We start from the raw sequence: 22,708 nt of genomic DNA, 5'->3' as shown, positions 1-22,708 counted from the left end.
ATTCTTTATATATCTTTATAGCAGAAATATAGTTCCCAAGATTAATCTTTACCTTTTTAGATTTCTCTTGAGTTCTATATTTGTAGATCAAACTTTTTGTTAAGTTCTGGCTTTTTCATCAAAAATAGGTGAAATTCACTTACTTTGTTGAATGTCCATGTTCTTCCCTGGAAAAAGATGCTCATTCTAGCTGGGTAAGTTATTTTTGGTTGCATACCAAGTTCCTTAGCCTTTCAGAATATCATATTCCAGGCCCTTTGATCCTTTAATGTGGATGCTGCCAGATCCTGGGTGATTCTTGTTGTGGCTCCTCGATACTTGAATTGGGTTTTTCTAGCTGCTTGCAGTATTTTTTCCTTCATCTGAGGGTTCTGGCATTTGGCCCCTATATTTCTTGGTGTTTTGATTTTAGGATCCCTTTCAGTAGGTGATCGATGGATTCTTTCAATGTCTATTTTACCCTCTGTTTCTATGACTTCTAGGCAGTTCTCTTTGATAATTTCCTGGAAAATAGTGTCCAGGCTCTTTTTTTCATCATACTTTTCTGGAAGTCCAATAATTCTCAGATTGTCTCTCCTGGATCTATTTTCCAGGTCTCTTGTTTTCCCAAGAAGGTATTTCACATTCTTTTCCATTGTTTGATTTTTTTGGATTTGCTTGACTGATTGTTCTTGTCTCCTCGAGTCATTCAATTCCATTTGTTCGATTCTGATTTTCAATGAAGTATTTTCTTCACTCACTTTTTAAATATCTTTTTCTAATTGTCCAATTGAGTTCTTTTGTTCTATAGAATTTTTTTCCATTTTGCCAATTTTGTTTTTTAGAGAGCTATTTTCTGTTTCCAGTTCACTAATCCTATTTTTCAAGGATTTTATTTCTTTATCCACTCTGTCTTTAAATGAGTGGGATGACTTTTCCAGACTCTCTTGCCAAGCCTCCCTCTCTTTTTCCCATTTTTCTTCTAGCTCTTTTGTGAGAGCCTTTTTAATTTCTTCTATGAGATTCATCTGTGCTGAGGAACAGGTGATCTCTTCCTTTGGGGATTCACCTGGAGACAGTCTGTTTTTAGTCTCCTCAGGGTTTAGAGTCTGCTCTCTATCCGTATAGTAGCTGTCAAGGGTTAAGGTCCTTTTCAGTTTTTTGCTCATTTTGTCAGAGAAGAATCAAAGACAAACTAGCAAAAAGAAAAAAAGAAAAAACCCCTAAATGGAATCTGCTTTTTTGGGGGGGATGGGCTAGGTGGTGTTACCGAGCTTCCTCTACAGACTGCGAGGGCAGCAGCGAGGCAGAGCAGTGCTGCGCCTGGGCTCTGAGACTCTGAGAGTGTGCTGAGACACTGTGGGGGAGTGTGGCCAGGTTCCGAGAGACTCCAGCTCTTTGGGGTTGTATTCTTCACACCCCCTCCTTCCCCACCCAACCTCCCCACCCCATGTTTTTAGCTTCTCTGATGGGCTGCTGGCTTGCTGCCAGAACAAAATATCCAATCCTGCAGCAAAGCTCCCCCCGCAGAGACGGCTGCGATCACACCCCACCCTGCTCCAGTCTGCTTGGCTGTGAGCTGCCTGCTGGACTCTTGGTGCTGCCGCTTGCCCTCAGCCTGCACCCGATCTAAAACCTTCCTCACCCTTGAGCAAAAACAGACCTTTCCTGGCGAATTTCAAGGATATCTTCTCTTGGTAACTATTTGTGGGGGGTTTTTCAGTCAAGCATTAATTCAGAGGCTTGTAATGAAATGGATTCTGAGAGAAAACGCGGAGCTTACACAGTTGTCTGCCTCCTCTCCGCCATCTTGGCCGGAAGTCCCATATATGTAATTCTTCTATACATATTTCCACAATTGTCATGTTGCACAAGAAAAATCGGACCAGAAAGGAAAAAAAAATAAGAAAGAAAACAAAATGCAAGTAAACAACAACAAAAAAGTGAAAATACTGTGTTGTGATCCACACTTAGTCCCCACAGTTTTCTCTCTGGATGCAGATGGCTCTCATCATCAAAAGAACCATTCTCTTGGTTCTATTCACTTCACTTAGCATCAGTTCATGTAAGTCTCTCCAGGCCTCTCTGAAATCAACCTGCTGATCATTTCTTAAAGAACAATAATATTCCATAACTTATTCAGTCATTCTCTAACTGATAGTTCTAGTTCCTTGACACTACAAAATGTTCTGCTATAAATATTTTTGCACATATGGATCCTTTTCCCTCTTTGGGATATAGGCCCACTAACGACACTGTTGGATTAAAGGTTATGCACAGTTTGATAGCATAGTTCCATATTGCTCTCCAGAATGGTTGCATCAGTTCACAACTCCACCAACACTGTATTAGTTTTCCAGTTTTCCCACAAACCCTCCAACATTCATAACATGATATTGTAATTATATATGTATCATATTGGAACTCATGTTGTTGACAAGATGAATTTTACCTTCTCTTATATACTCTTTTCCCTCTCCTATTAATTTCTTATTTCTAGGCCAATAGTTTCTAATTATTTTTAAAATGTAAGGATTTTTTTAAATTTTAATTTCAAAAAATTTCACAATGAATTCTCAAACATTAGAAATTACAGAATAATAATTGGTAACATTTGATGCACATATGGATTGAAAAGGTCACATGACCAATAACCATCCCGTGAAGATCAACAATACTAAAGAGTTAAAGCCACTGCCCTACATTACTGAAACATTATCTTGTAGATGTATCTTTAAGAAACTGAGAGATAATTTTTGGTGGCTATGGGATTTTTTTTTTGGGGGGGGGCTACTTTGTTTTAGGTTCTCCTAGAGACTGCTAAGAAACTTGGACTCAAGTGTCACTCAAAGGGAACAATGGTAACCGTGGAAGGACCCCGTTTTAGTTCTCGGGCAGAAAGTTTAATGTTCCGTGTTTGGGGAGGAGATCTTATCAACATGACAACAGTTCCAGAGGTCGTGCTTGCCAGAGAAGCTGGAATTTGCTATGCAGCCATTGCTATGGCAACAGATTATGATTGCTGGAAAGAGCATGAAGAGGCGGTGGGTAGAATCTCTTTCCTTATAGAAGTCACTTCTTTGATGAAAATATTTAATAGATTAATAGTCCATTCAGAGAAAGTTCCTTAGTAAATAAGTTCTTTAGAACTAGTTCTGTGTTTACATACTCCCTAGGATTTTGCAATGTTTCAAAATCTGCTTTTCAGAAATAGAGATGAGACTTCTTTTTATTGTTTATGGAAACACTATATTGTAGCAAAATGTCCTCTTTTCAATTTTTAGGGGAAACTTATCTTAAATTCTCTTTTTGGCAAGGAGTTAAGGACAAACTAGTTTCTAAATGATCAGTTATTTTGCAAAATTGTCTACATTTCCAAGACCTCCAAACAATTTTGGAAATGTGACTTTATTATATATAGGAACAATTCTGATTCAGTGTGAAATTTCCTTTTTATTCATTTCTCTTCTCCCATTCCCCCCAAAAAAGGGAAGGGGTGCTTTTAAAGAAGATATCATTCATGGTTTGGATAATTCAGGAATCAGCTTAATCTCATAGTTTTCACTGGTTATTGAATGGAAAATTTCAAATCTGAGTGTTCTTCACTGGGAAGCCATTGATTTTAGAAGTGAGATAGTTTTAAGATGAAGTGGCAAGAACACTGGTCTAGAAATCCAAAAACCAAGTCTTTAGAATTAACTCTATAACTCTGGGCTGATTTGCCTTTATCTTTTTGGATCTCAGTTTCATTATCTGTGACTTGCTGGAGTTCAGTGAAATGATCTCTAAAATTCCCTCTATTTCTAAAGACTTCTGATGGGAGAATAGGGTATTAATGTGTTCTTTGCTAACCCACATGTGCAAATTGCCGTGGAGGAAATAACCAGCTACAATAGTACTTTACAATTTACAAGCTATTTTCCTTATAGCAGCCCTGCAGGGTAGATAGTAGTATTACTCCCATTTTAAAGATGAGGAAATTGAGACTTAGAGAGGTTAAGAAATATACTCATGGTCACATACCTTATTGTAGATAGCACTCTGTCCACCCAGTAATATATCCATTGTGCTAGATGTGGAGTTAGAAAGACTTAGTTTCCCAGGTTCAAATTTGGCCTTGGACTGTAACTCTGGGAAAGCCACTTAACCTTTTTGACCTTAGTTCTTCATCTGCCAAATGAACTGGAAAAGTAAATGAAAAATTACCCTGGCATGGATTCTGTCAATATAAAGTTATTATAAAATAAAATAAAATATTAAAAAAAAAGAAGAAGTAAATGACAAAAAAATTCCAGTATCTCTTTCAATAAAACTCCAAGTAGGGTCATGGGGAATTGAACAAAACTAAAAATGACTGAATAATAACCAAATTTGGGACTTAACTCCTGGTTTTATTTCATGTAATATTTTTTTCCACCACATTCCTCCTTGGCTATGAAAAAAGCAAGGACCTAGGACCAAACTTGGGGAGAATGCAGCTTCCTAATGTAAATTTCTTCTGAAAGGTGAATGTTAGAGTAGAGAGCATGAATGAATGATTTGTTTGAGTACAACTACATATAATACAAATGAGAAAAGATGCTTGTACTCAGGATGAGGATTCAGTAGGATAAAAAGAGTGATACTACTCCATATGATGCCTATATGTCTAAGAAAAAGAAATATTTATTTAAGAAATACTTACCTAAGAAAATCTGTTAGCAAAATGCTTCTATATCTTGTCAGAAAAGTTGGCTGTGCAACTTGCAGAAAGTCAGTTACTTCCAATTGCATTTGGATTTGACCATGAATAATCTAAATTTTCAAAATCTGTAGATCCCCTATCCTTTTCCTTGATTTTTTTCCCTCCTTGACTGAAGGATTTAATTATTTGTATTTATAAGAAGTCGGGAAATGCTGAGAGACAATTTCTACTGTTGCAAACATACAGGTCTGTCATATCCCTCCAGAATTTGTTTTGTTGCAATAACTCAACCCCAGGCATATGAGGACAGCATGAGTTTCATAATTCAGTGGTCTTGATTGCCCATTTAAGGGTACCTATATTAGGTCAACCAGAATTACACTTGCCCCAGTGATGATTTGTTTTGTTTTGTTTTTAATTTATATTATCTGTCATCTGATTTATCAGATCATGCTGGAAGAGGAATTGGAAGACAGGAACTCTTCACTCTGTTTGCCCAGAGTAAAAGGGATGTCTTCTCAGATTAACCTTAGTGTTTGTCTCATTCCAACTCCTTGGGAAATTGAGGTCTAGAGTAACAAAGGGAGTATAGAAGATGCAGCATTTAAATTCCAAATCTAACATTCTTTCAAATTGCTTACTATTTCCTTTAGAAAATTAGAAGTTTAGTATAAATGGTGATAAATCATGTTTTACATAGCTAAGATATTTCTAGGTCGCTTGATAATCACAAAATGTAAAATGGTAATTTGCAAAACATCAGGGCTTTTAATGTCGCATGCTATTTTATTTAGGTTTCAGTTGATAATGTCATGAAGACTCTGAAAGAAAATTCAAATAAGGCCACTAGTTTACTTCTTACTGCAATACCACAGATTGGGTCTATGGAATGGAAAGAAACCCTGCGCAGCATGAAGGTAAGTCTTCCAAAAAAAAAAAAAAAACAAAAGAAAACAAATTTGTAGAGGGACGAGATGTGGAATAGACAGCTTTTTGCCTGATCTCTCCTGGCTTCCCTCAGAATCAATACCAGATCAATTTCTGAACAGGTTTTGGAGGGTAACAAATTTCCAACAGAAGATATTTTGGAAGGACTTAAGGAAATTCTATCTCAATTGTACAGGTAGAATGCAGCTCAGCACAGGTGGGGCATAAGGAGACTCAGATTGAACCCTGCATGGAGATTTTAGTGGGAAGCTTTTAGTCAAAATAAAGCAGCAGCAGCTGTTCTGTCCTGGTCCAGAAGCCAGGGAATCAGCAGACTAGCTATGAGACCTCCAGTGCAGTTACAAAAGGCAAATAGTGAATCCCTGAATCCCAGCATAACAAAGAAGACTTAGCCACACTTACTTAGCATGGAAAAGAAGCCAACAGCACTGACCCCAAGGCATGATAAAACCCCTCTCTGTCATCTTGTAGAAAAAGCTTGGGACAATTTCCCTGTTTCCCTAAAAGTAAATCTCAACCTTTAAAAATGAAAAAAAGAACAAAAAGAACTTTATCATAGTCAGCTGTTTTGGGACCAGGGAAGAACAAACCTTTTACCCTGAGGTCACTAAAGGTAAAACATCTCCAGATGAGGCCTCAAAGGGTGAGTTGATCTCCAAATCAAAAAGCTCTCTTGGAAGAATTTTTAAAGTGTCTTAAAAGAGTGTTAGAAGAAATATGGGAGCACCAATCCTGAAGTCGGGAGGACCCGAGTTCAAATGTGGTCTCAGACCAAACTATGATTCTGGGCAAGTCACTTAACCCATCAGCAAAAAAAGAAAAAAAGAAAAAAGAAATATGGGGAAAGACAATGATAATTTTGAAAAAGGAAATATAGAAATTGTCTGAAGAAAATAATTCCTTAAAAAAATACAATTGGGGTAATGGAAAAAAAGAATTGAAGGGCCTGGAACATAAGCAGTCCTCAGGGTAAAGAAGGTTGGACTGAAGCCAAGAATCTGCTATCCAGCAAAACTAAGGTTTACCTTTTTTTTAAAATAACTTTTTATTTACAAGTTATATGCATGGGTAATTTTACAGCCAAACCTTTTGTTCCAATTTTTCTTTTCCTTTCCCCCACCCCCTCCCCTAGATGGTAGGATGACCAATACATGTTAAATATATTAGAGTGTAAATTAAATACAAAATAAATATACATGTCCAAACCGTTATTTTGCTGTACAAAAAGAATCAGACTCTGAAATATTGTACAGTTAGCCTGTGAAATCAAAAATGCAGATGGGCAAAAATATAGGGATTAGGAATTCTATGTAATGGTTCTTAGTCATCTCCCAGAGTTCTTTTGCTGGGTGTAACTCGTTCAGTTCATTACTGCTCCATTAGAATTGATTTGGTTCATCTCATTGCTGAAGATGGCCAGGTCCATCAGAATTGATCATCATATAGTATTGTTGTTGAAGTATATAATGATCTCTGGTCCTGGTCATTTCACTCAGCATCAGTTCATATAAGTCTCTCCAGGCCTTTCTAAAATCATCCTGTTTTTCATTTTTTACCGAACAATAATATTCCATAATATTCATATACCACAATTTATTCAGCCATTCTCCAATTGATGAGCATCCACTCAGTTTCCAGTTTCTGGCCACTACAAAGAAACTTGCCAGAAACATTCGTGCACATACAGGTGCCTTTCCCTTCTTTAAGATCTCTTTGGGATATAAGCCCAGTAGTAACACTTAAGCATTATCTTTTAGAGAAAAAAAATGGACATTCAATGAAATAGGGGATTTTCAATTATTTTTGATGAAAAGACCAGAACTGAACAGACAATTTAATCATCAAATACAAAACTCAAGAGAAGCATAAAAATGTAAAAAGAAAAAGAAAAAAAAAACCCTCTGTTTTTTAAAAGGTTAAAATGTTCACATCCCCACATAGGACATTGATATGTTTAACTCTTGAGAACTGTATCTTTGTTAGGGGTAGGGTCCAGGTATCATTTGACTTTATTGTGATATAAAAAAGAAACTATGGGTAGAATAGTAATTGTATTGGAAAAAAGACCTATTACAGTGGAGGGAAAGAAGACAGGGAAATTTGCAAGGCTTGAACCTTAATCTCACCAGATTTGGCTCAGAGAGAGCCAAATATTAGTTATAGAAACTTTTCTCATCCTATAAGGAAGGAGGAGGAGAAAGGGGAAAGGAAATGGTCAGGCTAATAGAAGGGAGAGTAGAAGTAGAAGGAGAAAAGTATAAGGGGAGAGGTTGTAAAAGAGGAGGACTGATTGAATGATGTAGTAGTCAGAAGCAAAACACTGATGAAGAGGAAAAAGATGGAAAGGAAAAAGAAAAATAGAATTTGGGGAAAAATAGATTGGTGAGAAATGTAGAGTTAATCATTTTAATTGTGAATGTGAAAGGGATGAACTCTCCCATAAAATAGAAGTGGATAGTAGTACATGGGATTAAAAAACAGAATATGTTAACAAGAAATATCTTTAAAGCAGAGATACATATAAAATAAAGGTAAAAAGTTGGAATAGAATCTATTATGCTTCAGTAGAAATAAAAAGCGCAGAGGTAGCAAGTCTGATCTCAGATCAAACAAAAGCAAAAATAGATATGAATAAGAGATAAGAAACGAATTCATTTGTGCTTTTTAAAAGTTACCATAGGTAATAAAACAATATCACTGCTAAACATATGCAACAAGTAGTATAGCATGAATTCCTAGACAAGAAGTTAAGAGATCTGCAAGTGGCTGTGAGCAGTAAAATTATACCAGAGGTGATCTCAACCTTGCTCTATCAGAACTAGACAAATAGAACCACAAAATAAACAAGAAAGAAGTTAAGGAGGTAAATAGAACTTTAGAAAAGATAGGTATGATAGACATTTGGAAAAAATTGAATGGAAACAGAAAGGAATGTACCTTTTTCTTGATGTAAATGGAACCTACACAAAAATTGACCATAGCCTGAGGTTGTAAAAACCTCAAAATCAAATGCAGAAAGGCAGAAATACCAAATGCATCTTTTTCAGATCATGATGCAACAAAATTACATGTAATAAAAAGCCAGGAAAAAATAGACCAAAAACTAAATAATTTAATCTTAATGAGTGAGTGAAACAACAAATCATAGACACAATCAATAATTTGATCCAAGAGAATGACAATAATGAGACAACGTACCAAAATTTATGAAGTGCAGCCAAAGCAGTTCTTGGGGGAAGTTTTATATCTGTAGATGCTCATTTGCATAAAATGGGGAAAGAGAAGATCAATGAACAGGGCTTGCAGCTAAAAAAGCTAGTAAAAGAACAAAGCCCTAATTAAAAACTAAATCTGAAATTCTAGAAATAAGATGGACAGTTAATAAAATTGGAAGTATGAAAACTATTGAGCTAAAAAAACTAAAAGTTGGTTTTATGAAAAAACAAATAATAGATAAATCTTTAGTTAATTAATTTGATTAGAAAAAAATAAGATGAAAATCAAATTGACAGTATTAAAAATGAAAAAGGTGAACTTACCATAGTTGAAGAGAAAATTAAAGGAATAAGTAGAAGCTACTTTGCCCAACTGTATGCTTATAAATCTGATAATATAAATGAAATGGATGAATACTTAAAAAGTATAGATTGCCCCAATTAACAGAGGAGGAAATAAATTAAATAGTCCCATTTTAGAAAAAGAAATTGAACAAACTATTAATAAACTCCCTAAAAAAAAAAAATCTCAAGAACCAGGTGCATTTATAAGTGAATTCTTTCAAACACTACTATTTGGAAAAATAGGGAAAGAAGGCGCTACCAAATTCCTTTTATAACACACATTATGACATAATGCTGATACCTAAACCAACTAGAGTCAAAAAAGAGAAAGAAAATGATAGACCAATCCTCCAATGAATCCAGCAATGATGCTGTACTCTCTTTACTAATATATTTTTAAAGATTTTTGCAAGTTATCACCAGGATAACATATTATAACCAAGTAGGCTTTATACCAGGAATGCAGGGCTGGTTTAATATTAGGAAAACTATTAACACAATTGACTGTATCAATAACCCAACTAACAGAAATCATATGATTGTCTCAATAGATGCATAAAAAGCATTTGACAAAATCCCAACACTCATTCCAATTAAAAACACTGGAGAATACTGTAATAAATGGAGTTTTTCTTATGATCAGTAGAATCTTTTGAAAACCATCAGCAAACATTACATGTAATGGACATAAATTAGAAGGATTCCCAATAAGATCACGTGTGAAACAAGGTTGTTCACTATCACTATTACTATTTAATATTGTATTAGAAATCTTAGCTTTAGCAATAGAAGAAAAAGATTAAAGGAATTAGAATAGGTAATGAGGAAACCAAATTATCACTCTTTGAAGATGATATAATGGTATACTTAGAGAATCTGAGAGAATCAATTAAAAATCTACTAGAAACAATTCAAACTTTAGCAAAGTTGCAGCATACAAAATAAATCCATATAAATCATCAGCATTTTTATGCATTACCAACTAAGTCCAGCAGGCAAATTCCTTTTAAAATAACTGTGGATACTATAAAATGTTTGAAGATCTACTTGCAAAGACCAAGTCAGGAAGTATATGAACACAATTACAAAACACTTTCCACACAAATAAAGTCAAGTCTAAACAATTGGGAGAATATCAAGTGTTCATGGATAGGTTGAGCTAATATAAACCGACAGTCTATCTAAATTAATCTACATATTCAGTGTCATACCATTCAAACTGCCAAGAAATTATTTTGCTGAGCTAGAAAAAATAATAACAAAGAATTTCAAGGGAATAAATGAAAAAAAAAAAAAGCAAATGAAGGCGGCCTAGTTGTACCAGACTATATTACAAAGCCGCTGTCATCAAAGCCATTTGGTTCTGGCTAAGAAATAAAATAGTTGACCAATGGGAAAGATTAGGTTCACAGTAGTGAATGAATATAGTAATCTAGTGTCTTGATAAAACCAAAACATCTCAGCTATGGGATAAGAAGAAAAATTGTGAGAAAATTGGAAAATATAAGCAGAAAATAGACATTGATTAGACCTGAGATTGATAAGCTCAAAATGGGTTCATGATTTAGATATAAAGGGTGACATTCTAAACAAATTGGGAGAAAAAGGAATAGTCCACCTTTCAGAGTTGTGAAGAAGGAAGGAATTTATGGCCAAAGGAGAACTAAAGAAGATTATGAAATGCAAAATGGATCGTTTTGATTATATTAAGTTAAAACATTTTTGTACAAACAAAACCAATGCAGACAAGATTAGAAGGGAAGCAAACAACTGGGAAAACATTTTTACATCCAAGGGTTCTGATAAAGGCCTCATTTCTAAAATATATAGAGAATTGACTAAGATTTATAAAAATTCAAGCCATTCTCCAACTGATAAAGTGACAAAGGATGTGAACAGACAATTTTCAGATTAAGAAATTAAAATAATTTCTAGTCATATGAAAATGTGCTTTAAATCAGAGAAATGCAATTTAAGACAGCTTTGAGATAACATGCCTCTCATTTGGCTAAAATGACAGGAAGATAATGATGAATGTTGGAGAAGATGTGGGAAAACTAGAACATTGTTGGTGGAATTCCAGCAAGAAATTGGAACCTGAGTTGATGCCTATCAGTTGGAGAATGTCTGAATAAGTTATGGTTTATGAATATTACGGAGTATTATTGTTCTGTGTAAGAATCCAGTTGATAAATGGTGAAAGGATATGAAAAGACTATTTTCAGATGAAGAAATTGAAATCCTTTCTAGTCATATGAAAAAGTGCTCTAAATCACTATTGATTAGAGAAATGCAAATTAAGACAACTCTGAGGAACCACTAGATGACAGGATAATGATAAATGTTGGAGGGAATGTGGGAAAACTGGTACACTGCCTTTCTATAAGTTGTGAACTTATTCAACTATTCCGGAGAGCAATTTGAACCTATGCCCAAAGGGCTGTCAAACTGTGTATACCCTTTGATTTTGCAGTGAATCTATTGGATCTGTATCCCAAAGAGATCATAAAAAACGAAAAAGGATCCACATTTGCAAACATGTTTGTAGCAACCTTTTTGTTCCAAGAAACTGGAAAGTAAGTAGGTTTCCATGAATTGGAGAGTGGCTGAATAAGTTATGGTATATGAATATTATGGAATATTATTCTATAAGAAATGATCAGCAAGGAGATTTTAGAAAAGCTTGGAAAGAATTAACCCGAATTGATGCCAAACGAAGTGAGTAGAACCAAAAGAACATTGGACACAGTGACAACAAGTTACATGATCAACTCTAATGGATTTGGCTCTTTTCAACAATGAAGTGATTTAAACCAATTCCAACATATATTGGATTACTTGTCTAGAGGAGGGGGTGGGGAGAAGGCAGGGAGAAAAATTTGGAACGCAAAATTTTGTGAGGATGATTTTTGAAAATAAAAAGCTGTTAAAAATTTTTTTTGAAAATTGAAATAAAAAAAGCTGAACTTGCAGCAGAAGACAAATAATGGATTGTTCCCCTACATTTATCCTTTTTCATCCCTTAGAGGTCTTTCACTACCTCTCTCCTCAAACACCTATTCCTGCTTTCCACCCCTATTCTCTCCCCCTTCCCCACTATCCCACCATTTTCCACTTTATATGCCTGGATTATTCTGTTATATTGCCTCATAATTTATAATTTTAGGTTTGAAGAAAACTTGAAGCCAACTTAACTGAATATGACCCTAATCAAGAATCTCCATTCTTAACTGTCCAACAGGTGATTATCCAGGATCTCCTTAGAGATAGAAAGCTTCCAAGGCAGCCTACATACACTTTTTGTACTTTTAGAGCATGATGATTGCCTTTCTATGAGAAATATTTAAATAAAGCCTGAAGCTGAAAATATTAGGCAAATCTCTGATAATTTAATTTGGTTTAATCTGACACAATGGAAAAGAAATAATCACTGAAAGAGAAAGTTTCCTAACTCTTTCTCTCCCTCCCAAAAAATGTTTGTGAATAATGTTTCTTTGCTTTTGGCAATATTATAATAATAATGATGATGATGATAATAACTATTATGAAAGATTATATGAAATTTCCTTTAGTTATCTTACTTTTTTTGTCCTCCTTTCTCCCCAATTAAAAAGGAGCAAAATGCTCAAAATTCTGTCTCTCTCTTTCACACACACATACACAGAGTTTTTGTGCTAGAAAGTTCAGTTCAAATACTACACAATCCAAAGCATGTTCTATGTGCAGATATCATGCACAGTAAGCATCTAATAGTTTTAATATGTTGTTTATTTACCTATTTGTTTGGCTTAGGGAGCCAATATATGATTCTGCCAGGCAAGTCTCTTCTATGACCTGATGGCAGCAGATTTGCAGGTTACTTGCAATTCTGTGAGGGGCAATCTAGAATAATTACCTGGATAATTAAGTGGAAAATATGTTCAAATAGTACCTATATAAAAACTAAAATAGATAGTGAAAGAACAGACAGTATCGTGTGATTCTGAAAATCTGAGGTTATGGCTTTGAATAATCTGACAAAGTGTGATAAAGAACAATTTTGTTGTATTTTTCACTAAGAAAAATGTTTTTCAGTAAAAGAAATTTTTATAATCAGAAGTGTTTTGTGAATATCTCCTATCATAGACTATAGCTGTCATTGGATTTTTTTCTTTTTAGGCCTGGGTTATTCAGGTTAAATCTCTCAATGCAATAATATTTGTATTTAGCAAATATTATAAGCAAAACTGCTTACTATGCTAATGAGGCATTGAGGTCACTCCTTTTCCTACTTCACCCTACATCCCTGCATTTCTGCCGATCCAGTCCTCTTCCATCAAGCTTTTTCTACTCTTCTTAAGCAGCTCTCCCTTGTCTAAATTAACAGGCTTTTATTTCTCTCTTTCCATTCTTTCAAAATCTACCTTGTACTGAAATTATTATATGAAAATAAACTTTCCTTTTATTAAGTTTGCCTTCCATATGCATTTAATAGGCATTATAAGTATAGTGAACAGAGAGCATCAGACCTGGGTCAAATCATCCCAGGACATGTATAGACTTTATGACTCTGGACAAAGCAGTTAACTCTCTCAGTTCTGTGGGCAGTTCTTGTAAAGACAGAAATTTCTTAAGCACAAGAGTGTTCTCTGCCTTAAGAATATTGATTTAATAGTTGTATAGAGGGGCAGCTAGGTGGCACAATAGATAGAATGCCATGCTTGAAATCAGAAAGACTCATCTTCCTAAATTCAAATCTGGTCTCAGATATTTATGAGGTGGCCAAATCACTTTAGCCATATTCTGTAAAATGAGCTGGAGAAGGAAATGGGATAATGAAGAGTTGAACATGACTGAACAACAAAAATTACAAAGAGGTGTGTTGCTACATCTAAGGCAAATAGTGGGCCACTAAATGGAAGTTAAATCTCCCCGTGGACTACATTTTAACTTTGTTCTAATGTTGGGTTTTGTTTTGTTTTGTTTTGATCAAATTGTTTTCAATTATATTTTGATCTGGCTTTGAAGGCACTAGAGAGTGTTGCTGTGCCATTTGATTTAAGGGCAGCATTTTGATCTTAGGCAACTAGTATTGAGAAAGAATTAGAGAAAGGAAAAGACATGCGTGTGTGTGTGAGAGAGAGAGAGAGAGAGAGAGAGAGAGAGAGATGTAACTTAGTACTGGAAAGGATTTTAGAGGTCACTTAGACTTAAGCTTCTCATTTCATAAATGAGGAAACTTGAGGCCCAGGGAAGTTTTTGAATTGTCAGTGATCAAATAGATACTAAAGAGCAAAATGGAATTTAAACCCTAAAGCGGACCTTAAATCCAGTGCTATTCCTATTGTATCACACTGCCTCCCTATTATACTTTTTGGTTGTATCCCTGATCTTGAGAACTAGATAAGTAATTGAGGCTACTCTCACATCAGAAAAGGATCGGGGACATTAAGTGTATCCTCAAGTCACATATTAATGAGCAGCCCTAGGACTTTTAGATCTCCAATTCTAGGATTCTTCTAAAAACCTAGCAACTAAAAACAAAGCTTTCATTTCTACTTTAATTATTAACCTTTCTTGCAGCTTATATGTGGAAGTATGTTTAGAAGAATTGCACATATTTAACCTATACTGAATTTTTTGATGTGTAGGGAAGGGGTGGAGGAGAGAGGAAGAAAGATATGGAACACAAGGTTTTACAAGGGTGAATGTTGAAAATTATCTTTGCATGTATTTTGAAAAATAAAAAGCTATTATCATTCTTGCAGCTTATTTTTCTATTGTTAATAAAAATAACAATTAGAGTAGAAAGGAAAGCCTTGTTTTAGTTGCTAGGTTTTTTAAATTAAGGGGACTTTCTACGCATAAGTTTAAATCATCTACACATCAATTGTTAGAAGCTTGCAAAAAAAAAAGAGCCCAGTTGAATGGAGGTTTATGACAAATTTTCCTGAGGATCATCAGGGAGGCATTAGAGTATAATGAATGTAAAGACTTGGGTTAAAAGAGCATGGTTGCACCATGACATGTGTAATGGGAAGAACCCTAGACTTGAAGATCTAAGAGAACCTTAGGGTTAGTAATATTGCTCCTTGTTAATAGTTATGTGACTTGGGGATATTCTTAATGTATATCCTTTTCTCCTCTAAAAATGTAGTACCTTCCTCAAGGAGTTATTGTGAGAAGCAAATGGGATCGTATGTTTCCATATGATCATATGATGCATGCATCATTATTAAATTTTTCTATCAGTGGATTTATCTTGTTAATGGGTGTCTTTCTCTTTACCAGGGGCTCATACGGTTGTAGCTTTCCATTTGTCCTAAGAGATTGTGACATGTGCTATTTTCTAGTAAAGAAAGAAAATTATTACTTGTTTATAGTGACCTATTTGAATTCATAAATTTGTTGATATTTTTGTTTCAGCATGTGGTCCAGTTTTCCATCATTTTACCAAGACACTGAAATGGTTTGGATACTCTGAGGAGCAGAAGACGTCCCTTCTCTAGTACTTTCCAGGATGTATAATTACCACAAATAATAGAGAATCACATTCTCTGTGTCACTTGTGAAATAGTTGTGGTAGTAAAAGACCATATTTTCTCAGAGAATTTACTTCTATGGCATGGTAGCTTCAGAAGTAAGACTGCAGATTTCAAAAAGTACTTGAAAGCAAACTACCATTCCAGTATCTTTAATGTTTACAAGTCTAGAAAAAGGAATATGAAAATGGATCATTTCTCCCAACATTAAATGCTAACAATATATTTGTGCTCCCAAAAGGAAGTAGGTAGTTTCCTGAGTCTTTTCTACCAGAAAAGAATTTGGCCTTCATTTTCATTGCCTATATATCCAAGAAAAATTATTTTTATCTAGAAATGACAATTCAAGAAAATATATGCATCTTAGTATCATAGACATTTTATTGCTGGCATTTCATCTATTTTTTTTAATCTTTGCTACTTTTGTGAACCTGTGAATTCCTTCACTTACGTTTTATTAATTTGAACTTTTTTATTTTTAACGAAATCATTTTCTTCCTCTACCATAAAGTTAAACTTTTAAAAAAAAGTTTACGATTGATATTGAACAGAATTTCTGAGGAAAACCATTTGAACTTGACAAATGGTTTGCTTCTGTGATCTACAACAAAATGTTCTTTAAAGTTCATAAGCCTTTGTCTGTTGTTTGAAATGTTTGTGATCATGTTTCAGTTCTACGCTTTGTTATCTGTAGAAAATATGCAGACTTGCCTGTGAGATAATCTCTTTCTCTAAAAATAAATTATATGAACTCCTATCTTGTCCTACCTTGTTCGCATTGTTAGGAAAAGAAAAACAAAACAAATTGTGTGTCAGTGCCAGGTATAAAAGAAGGCAGCTTCATGAAAGAGTGCTTGTTTTATCCAAGAAAACAAAATTTGAGCAGCCAGCAAAAATCTTCCCCAAAACCAAAATCCATAGTTAATTTGATAAGCATATGAGGGAGGAAAAATCCTTTAAAAGATTTAGAAACACTAATGAGATGATTGAACTGTGCATTTTTCTTTAAAATAAGAATGCTAAAACAGGGGTTGAGAAAAGAAACAAAACTACTAAAGCATTCTACAAGCCTACAATGCCAGTATTCCACACCTAAGTTCATATGTGGTTTTGGTTTCAGTGCAGATTTTGAAGAACTGGAGAAATTCTGACCTTTCAAGTTTAAAAGAATCTCTGCAGCAATCTACTCCAACCCATAACCCAAAATTTGCTTTTAGTTTAGCTTTTTTTAAAAGCAAACTTTTTTCAATTAATAAGTATCTACTGTGTTTCCCCGATAATAAGACCTATCCCGAAAATAAGCCCTCCTCTTACTATGTAAGATTCCTCTAAAATAAGCCCTCCCCCGAAAATAAGCCCTATTGAGATTGCTACTGTAGTGAAGGTGATCCCCTGCGCTACACACTACATTACGGTACCCTCTGTATGCACCGTCCCTCCTCCCTCCCCCCGCCCCCCGGGTGAAACGCACACCCAGCAGTGAGTGCGTCATCCTGTTCTTCCCCAGTGATTTGCTTGCTGGCGCCATTGAGAGCAGTGCCGCGGAGGAAAGCTGAGGCAGGACAACATAAAAACCCGGTATGTAAGCGGGAGTGAGGGGGCATGATGGAGGATAAAAGGGGCATGAGGGAAGATAAAAGAAGAACTCAGGGGGCATGATGGAGGATAAAAGAAGAACTCGGGGGCATCATGGAGGATAGAAGGAGCACTCAGGGAGCATGATGGGGTTAAAACATTATTGAGGGGCATGATGGAGTGAAAAGAAGGACTGATGGTCATAATTTTATTATTCTGTCTGCATGGATCACCTGTGTTTTGGCAATTCGTTTGGATGGAAAGAAAGCCACACCTCTAATCATCAGTAAGGGCAAGAAAGATAAGATTGAACATGTATCAGGCATTTACGTTCTTGAAACCAAAAAAGCCTGGTGTACACAAGCCATTATAAGAAAGTGGGTTGATTTAATGCTGCCACTTGTTATGCGAGGTAACCAAAGAGATCTGATAATCTGGATTTAGCTAGCACTCACCACACTAAAGAAATGAAGAACTTCCTTGCAGAGAGAAGAATAGATCAAGTAATGATTCCTGCAGGAATGACTGCCTATCTCCAGACCCTTGATATTGCAATAAACAAGCCATTCAAGGACCATTTGTGCATGGAAGTCAATGACTACATTGAAAATAGAATGGAAAGAAATTAGCGTGGAAACTTTGTGAAGCCCTGTTTGCAAGAAGTCGTGACTTGAGTGAAGAAGTCATGGGATAGAATTACTGACAGCTGTGTCACCAAGGCACTACGAGCAGGTTACCTGGACAAGACATGTTCATTTAAAGAGAGCTATATTGCTGGACATGAAAGATTGGGTCCACGTCTTCTGAAGGAAATAGAGGCGCAAGACATCCAGGACGGAATTCAGGGTATGGACACTTATGATGGTGTTGTTGAAGAAGATGACATGATCATTATTGAATAAAGGTACTTTTTTTTGTTCACATTTACTTGTTTATTAAAATTGCTGTCAATGTTCATTAAAATAAGCCCTCCCCTGAAAATAAGCCCTCTGGGGTTTTTCTGTCCAAAAAATTAATAAGACAGTGTCTTATTATCGGGGAAACACGGTAATCTCTAAGGAAGTCTTGATTCCTTACTTATCTCTCTTTTTCCATAACAGCTTAGTGTATATAAGTGAAGGAAGGAGCTTAGAATTCTAGATGCCTGATTGGGTAGAAATCAAAGTTGTGAGTAGAATTATCCAAGTTTTTAGAGTCTTCACTAGAAGCTTTGAAGTGAGAATGGGGTGCGATGGAAGAACTCTGCATCTTTACCATCTGCATTTTCCTTTCTCCCAAGAAAGACAGGTATTAGGATTCAGTTTCTTTTTTTTTTTTTTTTTAATTTTTATTTAATAATTACTTTATATTGACACTCGTTTCTGTTCCAATTTTTTTTTCCCTCCCTCCCTCCACCCCCTCCCCTAAATGGCAAGCAGTCCTTTATATGTTGGACATGTTGCAGTATATCCTAGATACAACATATGTTTGCAGAACCGAACAGTTCTCTTGTTGCATAGGGAGAATTGGATTCAGAAGGTATAAATAACCCGGGAAGAAAAACAAAAATGCAGATAGTTCACATTCGTTTCCCAGTGTTCTTTCTTTGGGTGTAGCTGCTTTTGTCCGTCATTTATCAATTGAAACTCAGATCTCTTTGTCAAAGAAATCCCCTTCCATAGGATTCAGTTTCAACCTTAAAAGGGAGTCAGAAACATCTTCTCCAACTTCAGTCTTTTCCCCTGCCTTTCTCATGAGATTTCAGTTTTCTACCCAAAGAGTAATTTGTTATCTAATAATAATTTTCAATTTTGCAAAGCAGTTTACAGATGAGGAAACTGAAGTTCACAGAAGTTAATTGACCTGTCTTTGGTCACACAATTTAGTAAATGTCAGAGATAGGATTTGAACCTAGGTCTACCTGACTTCCAGATTCATAATATTTTTCCACTCTACACTATCTTTCTAATTAGAAAGTTTTAATTAGAATACAAATAAATCGTACATCAATTATATTTAGTGACAAATTTTTTTAGCAATATTAAGATGTTTTTCATCTTTAATATTTAATTTAATATCAAAGATATCTCTTTTTCCTCTATATTAATCTAAAGGACACTACTAAACAGCTTCTGTTAAACTTATTAATGATTTTTAATAATTTAATAATAAATAGTGATTTAGAGGAAAATATAGAGGAAAGTTATATGACAGTGGAGCAAATGTGAAAGTCAAACACAGTAGTATTTGGTTATTAACTTCTTACCTTTACTTTCAAATCCATCCTCCTAAAATTCCTTATTTTTGTTGAGATCATCATAATTCCCCCAGTCACCCAGGTTCAAAACTTTTTATTTTCATCTTTGACACAACTCTTTCTTTCTTTCATCCCATATATATAATCAGCTGCCAAATTTTGTCACTTCTACCTCCATAATTCTATATATTTTACCTTTTCTCTACTCATGCAGACTATTCAAAGTTCAGGCCCTCATCATCCCTTGCCTAAACTATTTCAATAGCTTTCTAACTGGTCTTCTTACTTTGTCTTTTCTTATACCAACCAATTCATCCAAAAATCTTCCTAAAAGTTCAAATCTGACTAGGCCACTCAATAAATTCCAGTAGCCTCTTATTACTTCCAAGCAAAAATTAAAAACTCTTTTGTTAGGAATTTAAACCTCTTCTGAATGAGACAGTGTTGGAGTAGTGCATAGATGTCAAATATGTGGTAGGAATGCCAGCAATAGGCCAGAGTTCTACTGAACCATATAAAAATATAATTAACAAATATTTTATAATATAAAAACTAAGATATAAATAATGTTGATACATGGTTAATGTCAATTTATAGCCTACAAAAATGCTTATTAATGGTTTAGAGGATGCATTTATATTTGATACTATTGGTATATTGACATTATATTGGTATAGTGGATAGAGAGCTGGTTTCAAAGCCATGAACTTAAATTCAAGTCCCACTTTAGAAACTAACTGTGTAAAATACTTAACATCTTAGTGCTATAGGCCAGAACTTCTTAAATTTTTTCCACTCATAACCCCTTTTTGTCCAAAAAATTTTTATGTGACCATGAGATCACATATATAAGTATATAAGATGGATATATAAATCAAATACTTACTGATGACAAATCATAATTTCTCAACCCCCACATTCAGTTATGGAATTGTGACCCATAGTTTAAGAAGCTAATAACCAAATACTGTTGTGTTTGATTTTCTCATTGCTTCATTGTCATATAACTTTCCTCTATTTTTTCCTCTAGATTAACCATTAATAAATTTAAATAGAAGCTCTTTAGTAATGTCCTTTAGAATAACACAGAGGAAAAAGAGATGACTCTGACAGTATGAATTTTCTCATAATCATGAAAAACACTTTATTGTTGCTAAAAGTTTTGGTCATTAAATATAATTGGCATGCTATTCATTTGTATTCTATAATGCTTACCGGTTTTAACTTTTTCAACAATTCATGCTCTAGGCAATTCTTTGTGGCTATAAATTGTTAAGAAGGTACCAGGTTAGTAGTAATGAAGGGCTACATGTAGCATCAATGCAGAAAGTCAGGGAGCTTCCTCACATGGGAGTTTCTCATACTAATGAAATCATAGGCACAGTCTTTATCTCTATCCCTAAAATTTGGTACCTTTCTTTGTTGTTTTTCAACTGTTTTCAGTGGTGCTCGATTCTTAATGATCCCATTTCTTGGTGAAGATATTAGAGTGGTTTATCATTATTTTCTCCAGTTCATTTTACAAATAAGAAACTGAGGCAAGCACAGTTAAGTGACATCCAGAGTTACATATCTGCTATGCATCTAAAACCAGATTTGAGCTCAAGATGAGTATTCAGAGTTCCAGACCCAGTACTCTATGTACTCTACCATCTAGCTGCCCTAACACATTTACCTTTTTACTTATCCAGTCTTAGACACAATTCCTATACACACACTCTACAATTTAGCCTTATTAAGCCCATTTGCTATTCTATATATACAATGTTCCATCTGTTTCTATGATTCTGTATTGATCCACCTCTTCTCACTTAAAACTTAGCTCATGATCCAACTTCTCCAGGAGGCCTTTCCTGTTATCTTCAGCTACTAATGCCTTTCTTTTCAAAAGTCATCAGAGTATGGTGACTAAATGGTGTTAAGTACCCAAGTCTTAAAGAATCTGGCTATACATTATAGAGGTCTTTTATGTATTCAGACCAGAAAGCTGCATCAGGGAAACTGAATGAGTTAGGTTGGGGAGAAAGGAAGCTGTGTCAAGGAAATCAGGGAGGCTATGTCAAAAATCCAGTGGTACTATCATATTTATGCTTGATGTTGGAATAAAATGAGACTCTCATAGTTAACATAGAGATTTATGCTTAATACTGGAATTAAAGGAAATATTGGTAGATTATTCAATAGTTAGCAAAAGATTTTACATAACCATAGTAGAAGGATGTTCAACAAGGATATATCTTGACAACAATCAGATGATTCAATTGGGTGAAGCTTCTAGTTTGAATGGTTTGTTATGATTTGCCAGAGAAGCATCATCAGCTTCTAGTGACTGTTTTCTCTTCAGACATCCAAGTGATGTCAATAGCCTGATCTTTTGTCTCCAGAGCTAATCAAGCCTAAAAGATTGTTTTAATATTTTAAATGTACGCTTAGCTTAACTTGCATGAGGGAGGAAATGTTGAGATGTTGTTTCCACAACATGCAGTGTTTTTCTGTCTCAAATCATTTTGCCACATTTTCTGTATTTGTAATGCTTTCTCTGGGATTAGAATCCTACTCCTCCTTCAAGGCCCATCCCTACCAGGAAATCTTCCACCGTCTATCATTCAGTCACAGTCTCATCTTCATTTGAACTATAAAAATTTTATTAGCAATTTTTTAAATACCCCCCCCCTTTTTTTTTTCACTGAGAAAGCTTGGAAAGTTTAAAACTTTTGGAGGGGGAAAATAGAACATAAATAAAAGTTGTACATAAAATCTTTCCTGATCCCCCCAAACTCCACCTCTTTTCCCAAATATTCTCTTGAATTTATTTTGGTTTTGATTGTTTTTTAATATCGTATACCTTATTTCTGCTGATAGAATGAAAGTTCCTTAAGGACAGAGACTTTTATTTTTACCATTGTCTTCCCAGTATCTAGCATAGTGCCTGGTATATAGCAGATACTGAAAAATGCTTATTGATCGATTGATTCTTGAAGCAGTACATTCTACTTTGAATAGATCTAATTTTTAGGGAAAATTTTCTTGTCATCAACTCAAAATTTTCTTTCCTGAAACTTTTTACCCATTATTACAATGTCTTTTTCTTGAAGAAAAATATTGAAACAAAATCCAATTCATGTCTACTATGATAATTCTTCAACAATGTGGATGCAAAGATTAGGTCCATGAATGATTAGAGACCACATGCTCCTAAGCTTCC

The 22,708-nt window shown here is 34.9% G+C and overlaps 1 protein-coding gene across 6 annotated transcripts in view; it reads left to right on the top strand.

The window, feature by feature from the left end:
- The window catches only part of MTAP (methylthioadenosine phosphorylase), a 76,598-nt gene extending 60,149 nt beyond the window's left edge, over window positions 1-16,449 (top strand). For 3 of the 6 annotated variants that reach the window (XM_051961722.1, XM_051961750.1, XM_051961758.1), the window contains 2 exons: window positions 2,784-3,023; window positions 5,458-8,714. In XM_051961722.1, the coding sequence (XP_051817682.1) occupies window positions 2,784-3,023; window positions 5,458-5,628 (411 nt within the window). In that variant the 3' untranslated portion in view covers window positions 5,629-8,714. Of the gene's footprint in view, window positions 1-2,783; window positions 3,024-5,457; window positions 8,715-11,644; window positions 11,748-12,337; window positions 13,110-15,576 lie in introns of those variants that run through there. The other 3 variants (XR_007947687.1, XM_051961731.1, XM_051961741.1) reach the window with 3 other exon arrangements.
- Window positions 16,450-22,708: the final 6,259 nt, after the last annotated feature.

This window comes from Antechinus flavipes, chromosome 1 (assembly GCF_016432865.1).
Source record: "Antechinus flavipes isolate AdamAnt ecotype Samford, QLD, Australia chromosome 1, AdamAnt_v2, whole genome shotgun sequence".
NCBI classification, from domain to species: Eukaryota; Metazoa; Chordata; class Mammalia; order Dasyuromorphia; family Dasyuridae; genus Antechinus; species Antechinus flavipes.
Note: the sequence above shows the minus strand (reverse complement) of the source record. Positions and strands in the feature narration are given on the sequence as shown.